General features: G+C 40.3%; 1 protein-coding gene across 15 annotated transcripts in view; it reads left to right on the top strand.

The window, feature by feature from the left end:
- Nucleotides 1-15,326, top strand: part of PCNT (pericentrin) — a 91,714-nt gene that overhangs the window by 64,124 nt on the left and 12,264 nt on the right. For 11 of the 15 annotated variants that reach the window (XM_055811591.1, XM_055811590.1, XM_055811582.1 and 8 more), the window contains 11 exons: nt 1,026-1,547; nt 2,426-2,531; nt 2,988-3,142; nt 6,915-7,112; nt 7,389-7,559; nt 8,193-8,388; nt 9,065-9,278; nt 9,975-10,125; nt 11,842-12,546; nt 13,225-13,505; nt 14,296-14,398. In XM_055811591.1, coding sequence (XP_055667566.1) covers nt 1,026-1,547; nt 2,426-2,531; nt 2,988-3,142; nt 6,915-7,112; nt 7,389-7,559; nt 8,193-8,388; nt 9,065-9,278; nt 9,975-10,125; nt 11,842-12,546; nt 13,225-13,505; nt 14,296-14,398 — 2,802 coding nt within the window. The remainder of the gene's footprint in view (nt 1-1,025; nt 1,548-2,425; nt 2,532-2,987; nt 3,143-6,914; nt 7,113-7,388; nt 7,560-8,192; nt 8,389-9,064; nt 9,279-9,974; nt 10,126-11,841; nt 12,547-13,224; nt 13,506-14,295; nt 14,399-15,326) is intronic. The other 4 variants (XM_055811592.1, XM_055811585.1, XM_055811578.1 and 1 more) reach the window with 2 other exon arrangements.

Below are 15,326 nucleotides of genomic sequence, written 5' to 3'. Positions count from 1 at the left end.
AGTAGGCAAGGATGTATCTGCGTACTCCACAGCACAGTGTTGACACTATTCAGATGTCTGTGTAGTTTGAAGGTGGAAGTGTAGCCTTGGCCTGGTCAGTGACCATGCTGGAAAGGTTCTGTGGCCGTTAGATACCCAAGCCCTCAAGGCTGGAAAATAGCTAGTTCTGTGGCGGGATCACAAGAACTGAGGAAGATGGGCATGTGTAGTGTCTGTCCACGTGCTGTGTCGCCCTGTCGGCCTCTGGTGGGGGTGGGGGTTGATTAGAAACACTTTGGTCTGACCTAGTGTGTCTGTGTTTGTGGAGTCAAGGATTGGAGAAATGATCTGTAGTGCTGCTGATCAACAGAGACCGAAGTTAGTAGTCTGATGCTTTGAAAAATGAAAAATAAATGGGTGGAGTACCCTTGTGGGAACAGGGTGCTAAAAGGTACAAGTATGGCCATACCAATATTTAAAATATAGCATGTTGGTATGTATGGTTGCTGTGTCTTACGTGATGGGAAACGTGAATCCATGTTGCTCTTCCCTGCAGTGACTAGAAGCAGATGGTTGACAGTGTCTCCTGTATTGAAATGGCAGGCGTAGGAACCATCTCTAGACTTCTTAACCACTTTTTCCTGGTGCACTAGGTCAGGAATTAAGACTTAAGATAGCTCAGATTTGTCCACTTAGGAAAGCAACAGGTTTTGATTTGTATTTATTTGAAAGTGGGAAGATTATCTCCAGAGCTACAAGGAATACCCTTTTTTTCCGTATGGATATAAAAGTCAGCTCTGCAGAAATAATTTCCTTATTGTAAGAATTTTTATTTAGTTTTTGCTATTGATGATATGCTTGTTTAAAAAGCACGGTTAGCTGGCATACAAAATGTACTGAAGTATCAGATCATTTTATGTAAAACCTGGGAATTATAACAGATATGACTACTAAACTTGAGACTGTCTTTTTAAATGCATACTTTCCAGTTTGTAAAATCATATTTAAATTCCATTAAACGATTAATACGTGTTATTTCTTCATAGGAAAAAGATGAAGTTATGTTTGAATTGACGACTCACAGTATAAATCCAAAACCTCAGATGAAGCAATCACAAGGAAATATCTTGACTCAGGAGTTGGATGTGATCAACAGCTCTGAAGAGGAGCAAGATTTAAAAAAGCATTGCCAGCAAATATTGGAAATTCATCAAACTTCTGATTCTCCAAAACACAATTTGAACATGGGCAAAGACACTTTGAAAGACTTCCAGGATTTGGTGGCAGATATGTGGGGCTCACCTGAGATTGTGAGAAAGCAAGATATAAGCATGGAACTTCAAGCAGAGCTGCATCTGACACCCTTTTCGGAAGTTGAAAGCGTGGATTTCGAAATGATGCAGACCAGGCCATCCACACGAGAAGATAATTCTGTATTGCTGGGCTGTTCTAACCTGTATGAAAGTGGTAGTGAGGAAGCAGCAGTCAGAGTAGTTGGAAAACCTCCAAAGTTCTCTGAAAGTACCTACTCTGTCGATGATGAGCAAGATATGGAGAAGAAGATTTTTGTAAGTGATATTTCATGTCTGATTTAATTCTAATTAAACAAGACTGCTCAGCTCTTTCCCCCTCAGATCACTGTTGGGCCAGTGTCTCCAAGTAGTAGAAACATGCCGAGAGGGTTGGTACGGTAACGTTCTGGATGTTAGTTCATCTCTTCCTGAGGTAGTAGAGCAAATTTTTGGCCTGTATTAAAACTGTTTACCATTGCTTTTAATAACTGAAGAGTCTTCCAAATCCTAAAATTGATCAATAAGCTGCTTATAGCAAGCTTTGTGTCCTGCATGGCTATATGCTGCTGATGTGGTGTCAGTAAAAATCCAGATATTGCTCTTGTGCTCTCAGAAGATTTGTTGAGAGGACTCTTCAAATCCTGGTACTTTCGCAGTAATGCTACACAGAGATAACTGATAAATTTGTCATAATATTTCACATGGAAGTAATTGAGGTAAAACCTGTAAAACTTTTTTGCTACCACAGTACTCGATGAACTGTAACAGTTCTCTGCTTACAAATATATGCCATTGGCTGTTAGAAGAGACTTTCAAAAAGGAGAATAGAGGTTTTTCTTTTTAATGGAAATATATATATTGTGTCTGTATCATTTCTTCAGTTGTATATTTTTGTGCCTTGCTTTTGAAGGGCAATTCATTATAAGTACATGTCTATTTCTTGAGACTATTGAAAGGGATTAAAAAAAATGAGATGGCACGGCTTCCAAAGAGCACCAAGGTTTCATTCATGATGGTTATGGTATTTGCCACCTCTAACACTACAATCAAATAGGCATTTGCTGAAATCTGCACTAGTAACAAAGTTGTTATAAATGCAGAAAATTATAGCTGTATTCGGAAAACTACACTAATGTGAAAAATTTATTTCCAAGCAGATGAGCGATGCTGATAATCTAACTTTAACCCCTTCTGATTTACAAGATGATGTAAGATCAACAGCATCTGTCATAGATGTGATGAGCAATGGATATGGCAGCAGTAAGTTTAACTTCATAATGTTTTTATATGGAACTTAACAAAAGGTGAAAGGAATCTACAAACTGATGTTTCCTCTTTCTCTCATTTTCTTTTACTGTGGATCTTCTATTTGAAACCTGTGTCTTTGTCAGGTGGTTCTTTGTTTAGAAATACTTGTATATTTGTGCTAGTGGAAGTCTGCTTTTACCTTTCCATCTTTACATACTGAAAAGGAGGCATAGGATTTTAATGGGGTTTTAATGGGCCCTGACTTTAACACCAGACAAAGTGTGGTAGTTAAGGCAACTTACAACCTTTTTACCTATTTAAGATAGTTGAGATCTCAGCCAGCTAACTTCAGCTGACCTTGCATTCATACTAGCAGACATCATGGTTATTTTGTAAAGGGTTATGTTGATTTCAAGTTCTTTTCATCTTTGTAACACTTGTGTGGTGGGGGACTGTCTCTTTCTTCAGATACCACCTCAAATTTGGCAGCGAAACTAAAGCAGGAGCTAGAAACATCAGACCACTTAGATGCTAGTTTCATGGCTTATCTGCGGTATCGTGGAATGTTTCCAGATACTATGGAATCAATGAGAGAAAAAGAAATACTTTCACCACAGCTGAAGGTAATATATGATCAATATAAGCATATCGGCAAATTAAAACTGAAACAGTGAAAGTGAAATGCTAATATAAAATAGTGTTAGCTGCTACCTTAACGGTTCTGTAATGGTTTAAACTTCAGGTCGATTATGGTTCTTGAGTCATTTTTGCATCTCTCATGTGACAGATTCACTGACATTTGTCTTGCTTGTATTTGCTAGAACTAAAAAAGATTTGCTAGGAAAGCACTAGTGATGTTCCAGAATGTGGCATTACAAGGACTAATTGATCTGATTTATGAGTTTGTCTTGGAGGCTTTACAGAATGCTGTTTCTTAAATAAACGTAGCTAACTGACATCATACTCCCCTGCCTAGTCTTGTCATTCTGATATGACAGAGAGCTGTGGAAACACCACTGCAAGGTGTGGAGGGATCTTTCAGAGTCAGCTTGAGGAGCATGAAGGAAGAATGTAAGAATGAGCAGTGATTGCTTACTCTAGTCGGTAAGGCAAGTTTAAGGAGGTATATGGCTGGGGCTCTGGTTTGGTGAAGAGCTGAAGAAGCTCTCGGCCATTCCAGGAATTCCAGCTGGTGAAAGGGAGAAACTCAGTGCTCCAAATCATCTCATCTGTGAGGCTGGGGAGAAGTACGTGGGTCGGTGCAGTAGGCTACAGGGAGTTCCTGACTAATAAGAAATTGGAAGGAATACACTTCCTAGAAAGTGAATGCTGCTGCCTAAAACATTTAGCAGATTCTTTCAGCTTTCTCAGTAAAATGGAGGAAGATCTGTGCAATAAATGAAGCTGTGCAAGGGGAATTCAAGCCTGAATTCAAAGTCAACCTGCCTGACACAAGTAACTTGCAAGATGAAGGAGACTGGACCTTTATCTTTGCTTGAGGCATAAGGAAGAACCTTCATCCATCCTCTGAAGTGCTTTTTCATAACAGACATGATGCTCTGGCATTGCAGAACGAAGAGCACATTGAGTAACTGACAGATCCAGGAAAAGTCAACCATGCAAAGTTGGTGCAATCACCCACTCAATTAGAACCAGTGCTACCAGAAAAGCATGTAAAGCATTAGTAATTGGAGATTCCTTATTGAGAGGCACTGAAGCACCCGTTTGCTGCCCAGACAATTTCTCTAGAGAAGTCTGTTACCTACCAGAAGCTTGTATTCGTGGTGTCACTGAGAGGATGCCAAGCCTGGTGAACCCTACAGATTATCTTCCTCTCCTACTGTTCCATGTAGGGTCTAACAATACTGTAACAAGGCAACTTGGAACCATCAAAAGAGACTATATGTCCCTCAGATCAATGTTAAAAGGATTGGGAACACAGACGGTATTCTCCTTTATGCTCCCAGCCAGAGGAAGGGGTTCAGTATAGAGGACACGAACAGGTGAATGCCTGGCTGCGTAGCTAGTGCTGTACTCAAGGTTTTGGTTTCTATGATCATGAGTCTACCTTCTGAGAAGCCAGGTCTGTTGGGAGCTGATGGGATTCATCTGACCAAGTGGGACAAGAGCATCTTCACCAATAAGCTTAGCCAAACCTGTAAGGAGAGCTTGGAATTGGACTTGGTGAGAGAGGGGGATGGAGTTGTGAGCAACAAAGAGTCAGGGGCTGTTGATGCATTAGGAACCAACAAATACTGATGACATGTGTCAAAGGAACTGGGGCTTGTTCCACCAAAAATGTGACACAGCCAACAGCTCAAGTGAAGTGCCTCTATACAAATGCACACAGCATGGGTAACAAACAGGAGGAGCTGGAAGTCACTGTGCAGCTAGAAAGCCATGATCTAATTGCTATCAATGAAACTTAGTGGGATAAATCACATGATTGGAACGATGCAATTAATGGCTACAAACTGTTCAGAAAAGACAGGCAAGGAAGGAGAGGCAGTAGGGTTTCTATGTTAAAAAAAAAAAGGGGGGGGGCAGTGGGGACTGTGCAGAGCTGTCTTTGAAAAACAGAGTAGAGTCAGGACCCTGAGTTTTAGGAGAGCAAGCCTCGTTTAAGAAATTTGTGGATGGGATTCCCTGGGAAACTGCCCTCAGGGATAAAGGAATGGAACAGAGCTGGCAGCTGTTTAAGAACACCTTTCTCAGAGTACCAGAATTTTTGATTGCCATGTGTAAGAAATCAGGCAAGGAAGGCAGGAGACAAGCATGGCTGAGGAAGGATCCCCTGGTCAAACTGCAGTGTAAGAAGGAAATGCACAGGCAGTGGAACCAGGGATATGTAACTTGGGAAGAATATAGGGACGCTGCCTGGATGTGTAGGGATGGGATCAGGAAAGCGAAGGCACAGTTGGAGGGGAAATTGGCAAGGAATGTGAGGAATAATAAGGGCTTCTATAAGTACATTGGACAGAAAAGGAAAATGTGTGTGCACACAGACACACATAAATAAGGGGAATTAGTGACAACCAACGAGGCTGAGGCACTCAACAACATTTTTGCCAACTTTTCACTGGCAGTCTGTTCTCGCATCCTAAGTCCCTGAACCTCCTGGACCCCACCTCTGGAAGTGTTCAAAAGTAGGTTGGATGAGGCTTTGAGTGACCTGATCTAATGAAAGGTGTCCCCATGCCTGTGGCGGGGATGTTGGACTAGATGTTCTTTATAAAGGACCCTTCCAAACCAAACCTGTTTGTTCTGGCTCTGTATCTAAAACCTGGTTCTGTATCTAAAATGTTAGTCATTTATCTAAGAAACAGAATTTTTTAATTTAGTTTCTTCTGTGGGTCATCGGTCTAGACTTTACTGGCTATAAGATCTGAGTGTATATTCCAGTACTGGGTGTTCAGTTTGAACACTTTACTGCGCTTCTGTTGTTAACGTTTCGGTTTTTGTCTTTTGGCATTGTACCTTGAAGTAATCGCTATTTTGATTCCAGTGACAGAAAAGCAACTCAAGTTGGTTCAAAAGTTAACTCATTTGAACAAGTGCAAAGAAAGAATATCAAGAGTTAAAGCACTCTGTTGTTAAAGTGAGTAGCAATGAGGAACAGCTCCACATTGAGGCTGGGATATTTCTGATGAGATGTATGTAGAAAAGGACTTAATTCTCCAGTGACCTTCCTTGAGAAGAGACCAGGAAACATCTGTGCATGATGTAATAGTTTGTGAATAGGGAATTTATTTAAAAGAGGTTATTTTGCCTGACAATGTCAGAGGAAACTATTTCCACTGTGTAAATTATGAAGACGGATTATTCTGGGAGATGTTATTTGTATGTATCTGCTAAATTAAGCCAAGGTTGTCTAAATACGTAATTCAGTTTTCTGGCATCACCAGGGTTTAGTAACATGGCTTCAGACTTTTCAGAATTGGATTTATTCCCAGGAAAGTTAGCTAAATAGTTCAGAAACCACAAAGATAACATACAGTCCTTTGGCTTAATTGCATAGTAGCGTGTTGCTGTACACAGCAATAAGATGTGCTAGCTGAGGCTGCCATTGGTACTTTAACATTGTGAATACAGTATTTAAGAATACAGTGGCCAATATTCTTAAATATTGACCTCAAGTGTTAAGAGACAAAAATTCTTTTGTTAACTGTTGGCTTACTCTGTGTGTGTGTATACATGTATTCCTAGTTTATTAAGCATACCAAGTAGCAGGGCAGACCTGTGTGCCTTTATCTGTTACCGCAGCCACCTTATTTCTGTCGTCTAGTGCTATCCCATCCTACTCTTACGCTGTCAGGATGCTGGTTCCTGTTTCCTAATATTATGCATTATTGTTGTTTTTTTGTTTTTTTGTTGGTTTTTTTTATATCTTCTCAGACTGTGCTGAAGATGGTATATGAGGAGAGCCGCAAAATATTGGCTTTGTCAGAACATCCCTTTGATTTTAGGGAGCTGAAAAATGTTCCTCAGACCAGAGTGGCGGTAGAAGAATGGCAGAAGGAGGGCTTAGCCCTGCTGGATGCTATACAGTTGCTGAAAGATTACCTTAGCAAGATGCCAGATAGAGAAGACAAGGTATGACAATAAAAATATCCTTTCAAGCAAGGTGACCAGTTATTATATATATATGTATGTAAAAAAATGTATATGGTTATGTAGTTTGTGTGTGTGTATATATATGTACGTATGAGGAGCAAGGGACTCTTTCCAAGATTGGAACAGGCCTGGTTTTAAACACCTTTGGTCTGCTTAAATTAACAGAGAGGTATACTCTCACACAGTAATAATATGAAAGACAGTGGGTTAGACATTGAGAGAGTTGCCATTTAAACAAAGTAATTATTTTAACAGGAGTTCTCAGATAATGCTGCTGACTGGAGAGGAGACCTTCTGCAAGCAGTACAGAGTGTGTTTGAGAGGGAGAAAAATATGTTGCAGGTTCACTTGAAGTCTCACTTTTCCAGTCCTGGGTCTGATGATGGAGGTTCATTAGTGGAAAAACTGGACTATATCATGAAACAAGTAAGAAAACCTTTTAAAAAGTCATGCTTATAAATTACTACTTTTATTGCCTGATATTTTTTAAGGTTTTACAGTTTTATTACTTCCATTGTTAAATCTTATCTTGAGCATTAATCAAGATCGTGTGGGATCAGTAGGCTTTTATAGTCTGTTTTGGTACCATTTTTCTCAAACTTCGTATGTTGTGTTACAAAGTGATTATTTTAGCTGGCATCCAGTAAGACAGTGACAGTGAAAAGGAGATATGTGATAGAATTCTTCCCTTCCTTCCCTTTTTTATCTAGAATTTTACAGACCTCTCTTGCAATGGATATATATTGAGCTAACTCTGAATCTGGGATTTTTTACTGATAATATTGAGGTTTTAGGTTCCTACCAGGTGGTTTATAGTAACTATTATGTATAAATTATTAATAATAACTCTTCTATTTGGAAGCTAGTGAAGTGGGGGTTTTCTTTGTTACTTAATATTAACATTAACATTAACTAAATATTAACATTGATATGAAGCATGAACTTAGTAATTTGAAGAGTATCATGTAAAACTATACTGCAAGGGTTTCTCTAGGGTATATCTTCGTAGAAAACACGAGAATAGCCTTGTAGATTTAATAGGACTTGGTTCATTTTCAGGAGGAACAGAGGCAGCTGGTTGTAGAGCACCTTTTCTCCTCAGACCGGAATAGCTTGCTTTCTGAAATACAGGACCTCCGGGCTCAGCTACGCATGACACATCTTCAGAACCAGGAGAAGCTACAGCAGTTACAGGAAACCCTTACCAATGTGGAAGATCATGGGAGCAAACAAGAACATCACCTTCGAAGGAAAGGTAGTAACTGCCAAGTTCTTGTTATCTGGTCTTCTATGTCAGTTCTTTCCTTCTTTGCCTAGAAGATAAAAAGTAAAAAAAGATTGTTTTGCGAAGAAGCAGATGCTGTACAATTCTTCAGTTTTACTAATGTGCTCAGGTTTCCTACGATTTTAGCAGAGGAAGGAGTTCTTCATTCTAATATTGGTAGTTAAAAAAATATCTGTAAAAAGCAAAGAGAAGCTTTTAAAAAATCCAAAGAAAAGAACTGAAGGGAAACTCTTTGTTAAGTAGTATATACATGTAGAAAACCCATCAAGGACAGTAAAATACCCTTGCTGGTTTTCAGGAAATGCTTTTTATGTATGTTTGCTATTAAATGGATGGGTTTGCTTAAGGAGGTTTAGAATCCATTAGTAACATGGTACGTACAGTATATCACAGTGGCTCTCATAGCCACACCCAGCTTTCATGTTCTTCTCTCTTTGCCTGGTCCACTAGCAGCAGAGCTGTAGCATCTATCTGCATCTTTCTGCTGATTCATCATGTGTTTGAAAATAAATGAATTCTCCAGACTTTGTATTTATACACTTGAATACAGCTGATTTTTTTCCCCCCTAATTTGAACCAGTGTAAGTGATAACATGCTGTCAAATTCTCTGTAATACAAATAACTGTTAATGTTTTCTTGTTCTAGTTGAACTACTAGAATATAAGCTTCAGCAGGAAAAATCTCTTCTAAGTGAATTGCACAGCACACAGTCTGAGGAGCAGAAGAGAGCCTCTGAAATGTGTGATCTCTTGAATCAAGAAAAAGCAGCCCTGAAATCAGAGCTTTATGACAGTAAGCAAGAAAATGAAAGGCTGCAGAAATCCCTAGAAGAGCTACAGAGGGAAAAAAAGCAGTTATGGTGAGGAGATTTATTAATTTATTGTATACATCAGTAGGTCTGAAAGAGCTTTATGCTCACTGGATCCACGAATGGTTTAGCACTTGGAAACACAGGAAGGAAAACTAGCCTCTCATTTTTCATGGATGTTTTTGGGGTTTTTTGTTTCATTTTTGCTAACTGCTTAAATTTATTTATTTTTCAATTCAAATTTGCATGTTTATCTTTTCTGTAGCCTTGATTGAGAAGGCTGCGGAAACAAGTGTATGTTGTATGGGTGTATTAAAAGTGAACAGACTAGATCCCTGTATCCCTGATGTATCCAACTCGTGCAGCTTTTGTCTTAGTCTTTAAGTTGGTACTTCTGTTTGCCTGTCATCTTGTGTAGTATTCCCCCCTGCAATTTTCTAGTGTATACCAGTGTTTTTCTTTCTTCTCACAGGACAACAGTTTTGCTCTGCCAGGATAGGTAACTTCTCCCTATCTCTTAATTGTTACTAAATGGAGCAATTCTAGCTTTGCTTGCAGGAAGGTAAATGTTTTCAGATGCTGAATAGCTGTGATTTGAAAACGCACCCTCTTTAGAAAGAATAGAGGCCATCTTAAAGAAAAAGATCAATAGACCAACTCACAAAAAGTAACTCAAAATGTCTTGCTTACATTGCTGGTGAAGGATGTTCTGTTCTGAAAGCAGAAGTGTCATTTTGAACTTTGCAGTTCTGAATTGGAAAAAAAAGCGAAGGATTTGACAGCTGCACTTGAAGACTTGCAGACTGAACATCTGAAGGAAACAGAGCTACAAGGTTTGCTTGAGGAACAACAGCTTCAGCATAAGAAAGCAGAAGGTGAAAAGACAAAGGCCTTGGAGGTAATGCCATACACCTCAGTGCTTCAGTCCACCTGCTTTTGTGCATTACTAAGTTAACTAAACAGGTTATTTTTGCAGTCTTTTTCGTGTCCAATGTTTTTTTGTTTAGTAACTGTTCAAACCCTGCCCAAGTTTCTACTGAATGTGCGTAGCACTTACTTTGCTTTCACAGAATTAAAGCTCTCAGTTACCTTTCTTAATGGCACATGCAGAAATAAGCAGAAGTTGTATCCCGCCCTGCTCCCCCCCCCCCCCCCCCCCCCCCCCCAGTATCTTAGTGGTTTTGGAGCCTTATGCTTTCACATTGCACATCTTCACCGTTTTGTACTGCCCCTTGCTGTGTAGGGAGAGCTAGATCGTACAATTGTCTAACTGCACCCTTTATTCCAGAGCAAATGTGCTATGAGGATGTGATGTGTGTAATCAGCTGAGATTATAAAGAAAACCACCCAGTGATACATATCCTTGGCAGAGAGTAACTGGAACCTTTCCAATAGAACATGCATTTTTGGAGGTTAACCAAAGTCTTTTTGTTCCCTTTCTTCTAAATTGCATAGAAAGTAAATGAACAGCTTTCTCTCTTATACTGTGATAGCAGTGACTCAGTTCTTGTAACAAGCCTACAGTGACTGGAAAAGGAAGATTTAACATCCATCTTTTTTTAACTTAAAAACCAAAACCAAACTCAGCAGATAACTTCCAAACGCTCCTAGTTAAATGCCCAAATTTAGGAAACACAATTCTGACTATTTCCTTGTAGTTTGGCCTCTCACATCATCTTTCTGGTAGGTGTTTAGGTTTGTGGGTGGGTTTTGTTGGGATTTTTGTTACTGCTTCCACCGTAGGACATGGAGCTAACGTCCTTTGTTTTTTGGAAAGACTGCTTGTGCAGGGAAGGGAGGGATCATTTTAGCCAAAGAGAAAAGTGCATTACCCCAGGTGTAGTTGTGCAACATATTAAACCATTCACAGTTCACATTGCTGCAGTCTTGCATTCCCAGAATGTCCCTTGAAGCCCTACTAGGGAAAGCTGGTGCCATGTAGCATCTGACCTGGCTTTCTACCAGATCAGAGGACAGGTGGTGCTGGCTGAGGGGTTAGGGCAGACTCCCCTGCTAGGAGGACAGCAATGCTAGTTCTGACTGTCTGCAAACGCCCTGGGACTGCCCCTTCAGTCACTCCCTGCCCTTCTGAAGAAGGCTGGCTGGCTCCCAAAACGGACCTGGGGATGAATTATTTTCATCAGTCTGTACTGTGTGCCTTAAACAGATGGGCTGTAAAATCCAGAGGGTTTACATCTACTCTTACTGGTTAGATTTTTGTGTTGGTTTGTTGTTGGTTTTTTTTAAAACAGCATGGGTTATTTCTGCTTCAGGTGTCACCTATTGATGGGATTGAGCAATGTAAAGAATAGTGATTTCCTAAGGATGGTCTCACTAACTGAATCAAAAATAATGTGCCAAAAGATATTTTAACATTACAGTCTTTGGTTTTGTTACTTGATGTCATGTTTCTAACAAGCATATGTCTGGCACTTGTAATTAGAACATTAAACCTGTCATTTTAAATTAAACTTTTTAATACCTGAACTACTGTAGTTTAGTCTTGAATTTCTTCCTGGATAAAACAGGAGGCTGAAAATTGCCAAATGCCAGCAAGCCCCACGAATGAGTGTTTGTGCCAGAGTATTGACACGTGCTTCCCCCTTTTGAACAGGAGCTGCAGGCTGCCTTGGAGCAGCAGTCAGTGCAGAATCGCCTGCTGGATGTATCCTTAGAGCATGAGAAGATGGTAAATGATAACCTCCGCAAGGAACTTCAGATCGAGCACTCCCGCTGTGAGGCGTTGCTGTCCCAGGAACAGGCCAAACTGTTGGAGCTTCAGAGAAATCTGGATGCTGAGAAAAATAGTTCCTCGAAGCTCCTGAATTCCTTGAATTATGAACGTGTTTTGACAGAAAAGTTGATCATGAGAGTGGAAGAAAAAGCTTGTCAGCACAGGGAGTCACAAGCTGTTGTTCAAGAGCTCGAAGCCCAGCTGGAAGAAGAGAGGTCCCGAACTACAGAGCTTGCTGCTGTTATTGAGCAAACGCACAAGGCGGCCATTCATTCCAAAAGGCAGCTCGAGGCCGAAATACAGATGTGCCGTGAGGAAACCCAGAAGGAGAGAGAGGTCAGTGCTGAATTGCGAGCTACGCTGGAATCTGTGCAGGCTGAAAAGCAAGAGGTAACCCGTTCCTTGGAGGCCCAGAAGGAAAGAGAGGTGAAGCTGAAAGCTGACTGTGAACAACTGCAGTCGCTCTTGAAGACAATGAAAGAGCAAGATAAAAACAAGAAAGAGGAGAGAGAGCGAGAGCAAAGACAGCAGCAACAAAGAGAGCTAGAGAAACAGAAGGACCAGCAGAGAGATCAAGAGAGACTGGTGAGAATGGCTCTGCAAGCCTTACCTTCCATTGAAATAGCCACAAACTGGGATTTAACTCTGTGGATGGTGTTCTTTAATTGAAATGTTTCCTTCCCTTAAACAAAGCATTTGGAAAAACACATTAGATGAGCTCTTTTCCCGCATTTCTCAAACACAGCCGTTTTCAGGGGGTTGTGTCTGGGTTTATTGATGACAGTTGATCTTTACATCTTTGCCTATGCTGGGAACTGCCGGTTGGTAACAGATGGAGAACATGACTTAAAGGCAGAAAAGATGCCATTGCCCTTATTTTGAGCTAGGCTCCTAATCATGGTTTGCAAAGTATCAGTTTCACCTTTCTTGTTTCTCAGCTCCTTCGATTCTGTTAGAGGAGGAGGGAGGCTTTGCAGGCTTTCTGGAGACTTGTCGGTCACCGCATCTGTTGATGAAGAAAATGCCTGCTCCAGAGTCATCAAATGGCTTCCTGGTGGCTCTGGAAGGCAGTACTGTAAGCCTTCCTCTAAAAGTGGTCTGTGATATAAGGAACACTGAGAAGAATATGCTAGTTAGATGTGATGCTTTTATTTGCAGTCTGTGTGTGTACAAAAAAACAAAACCCACTTATATGGGTGTATGTGTATATATGTGTGTATGTGTAGAAGATGCAATTAACTACTACTTATTCTGTTCAAACAGCAAAACTTGGAACGGCAACACCAGAAGGATGAACAAAGCATTAAAGAGCTGCAGGAAATAGTAACAATATTAGAAGAAAGAGAAAGAAAGCTCTTATCTTCAAACAGTCAGCAAGAACTGTTGTATACCTTAAACAAAGATCGAAATGCCAAACAGGACATAACAAAAGAAACCGAAAAATCGTGTTTGCAACAGCAGCAACAACGGCTAGAGAAGATAAGACAGCAGTTGCTTTTTGTAGCTGTGTACCTGAATGAGTTCATATATAAAACCGTAGATAAGTGAGTAGTTGTTCATAAATTAGTAGTTTTCTTTCCATCCTGCTTCTGAATTTGTGTGGGTCATGGCTGAGAGCCCTGTGCTGAAGGGATTGAGCAGTGTATCTGCTTACAGAATTCAGCCTTGTGTGAAACCATGGTTTTGTGGTGGCAGCAGGCTCTGGTTATTGTCATCCCAGTGCAGCCATTCCCATTAGAAGCTTGCATGTCGGTGTTTGAACTAGATCTGTGAAGTGACCCGGCTTAAAACGAACAACTAAAAAAAACCCAACACCCAAAACAAAAAGAAAACAACCCAACCCCCAAACCCCCAAAACGGTGCTGGAATGAGTTGTTTGGTAGTTTGGCAACTGCAGCAGTCTGATCGGAGAGCAATCCAAACAACAGGTGAAGCAATACATCTGCATGTTTAGAATGGGAAACTCCACTGAGCGTGGCAGGGAAAGCTGTGGGTCAGGAATGAGCGGCCAGGTAGCAGTAGTTTCTTATTTCTTTGGCAGCAGAGTGAAATGCTGATGATGTTTTGCTGCAGCCTGAACTTGCATGATAGAATGTCAGGCTGATATAAAATACAGACTTCTAAATACCTCCTATGTGGCACTATTTAGAAATTCTACTCTTAAAAATTAACAAAACTTCCTGATTTCTGTGTGTATTCATAGTATTTTTGTGCTGAATAGTATGTAAGTACAGCCTCAAAACTTAAAGGTTGTCCAGTGGGGAGAATGAATCAAGTGTGTGTTAATATTACTACAAATCAACCTGATACTGAAAAAGTATTTCTGTTTAACAGAACAGTTAATGATTGGTCTGTATCAAACGATGAAGCCGTAGCCTCTTTACTGCAGACGTTAGAGGAAATAAAATCAGATTTATTGTCTCCTTCGACATCTCAGGTAAGGAAAACAGCATATATTTGTTATCAGTAAGTTGTTCTGTGTTCTTTGGGTTGCAGTACACATATAAGTTGATTGATTAATATTTATTTTTCCCCCCCCTTTCCTTCCTTTTTTGGGTAAAACATTCTGAAGAAAATTGTGTTTTGTCTTGGCGATGAAAAAAAGATATACTCTTGTACTCACACTGTCATTATATTGACATATTTTAGTACCAGATTCTTGCTTTTTTTATTGTATTGCAGTCTGCTTCTGATGCAGTTTTTTTCCTAGGTATGTAATATGCCCAAGGATATCAAAAGTCTGGGATGTGTTGCCGCTGCTTCTGTATGCATCTAGAGACAGTTGTTTTTCAGCAAACTGTCAAGTAATTTTCAAAAAGCACAATAGTGCTTTGTCATCTCAGGAGGAGTGTTTTGACTGATGTTCGTGGTATTGCAAATATTTTACAATAGGCGTAGGGATTATCAAAGACTCAACACAGGTCTATTGATACAAAATACATCATGAACACATAGCTTTTAGATTCCATCTCATTCACCGGAGATGTTTGCCTTATCATTTATGTCTGTCTTTTGTAATAAAGAAAGAGATCTTCAACTGCATCTCAGCCAGAATTTTGGGATTAGGTCTAACAGTCTTGGCTCTTTGATTCAGCCTCTCTGTTTTCTCACCTACTTGGTAGCAGATCCCCAGAAAACACACCTTTGAGAAGGAGTTCTGAGTGTTTGGTACATGAAGAGGCTTTTGTAACTTCTGTTCTCCTCATGTGCTCTGCAACTCTAGCTGCATGGCCTGGCATGGTGCACGCTCTCCCTGTGTCAATCTGCTTGCAAAATACAATAAATATTTTCCCCCCATCACCTATGCGGCCGCTTAGGTGGTTGCCAAATGGATCATTTCCAGCCTCGAGCAGGGCGATGTAACC

The sequence above is a fragment of the Falco peregrinus genome, chromosome 8 (genome assembly GCF_023634155.1).
Source record: "Falco peregrinus isolate bFalPer1 chromosome 8, bFalPer1.pri, whole genome shotgun sequence".
NCBI lineage: Eukaryota > Metazoa > Chordata > Aves > Falconiformes > Falconidae > Falco > Falco peregrinus.
The sequence above is the reverse complement of the archived record's forward strand: the minus strand, read 5'-3'. Positions and strand labels throughout refer to the sequence as shown.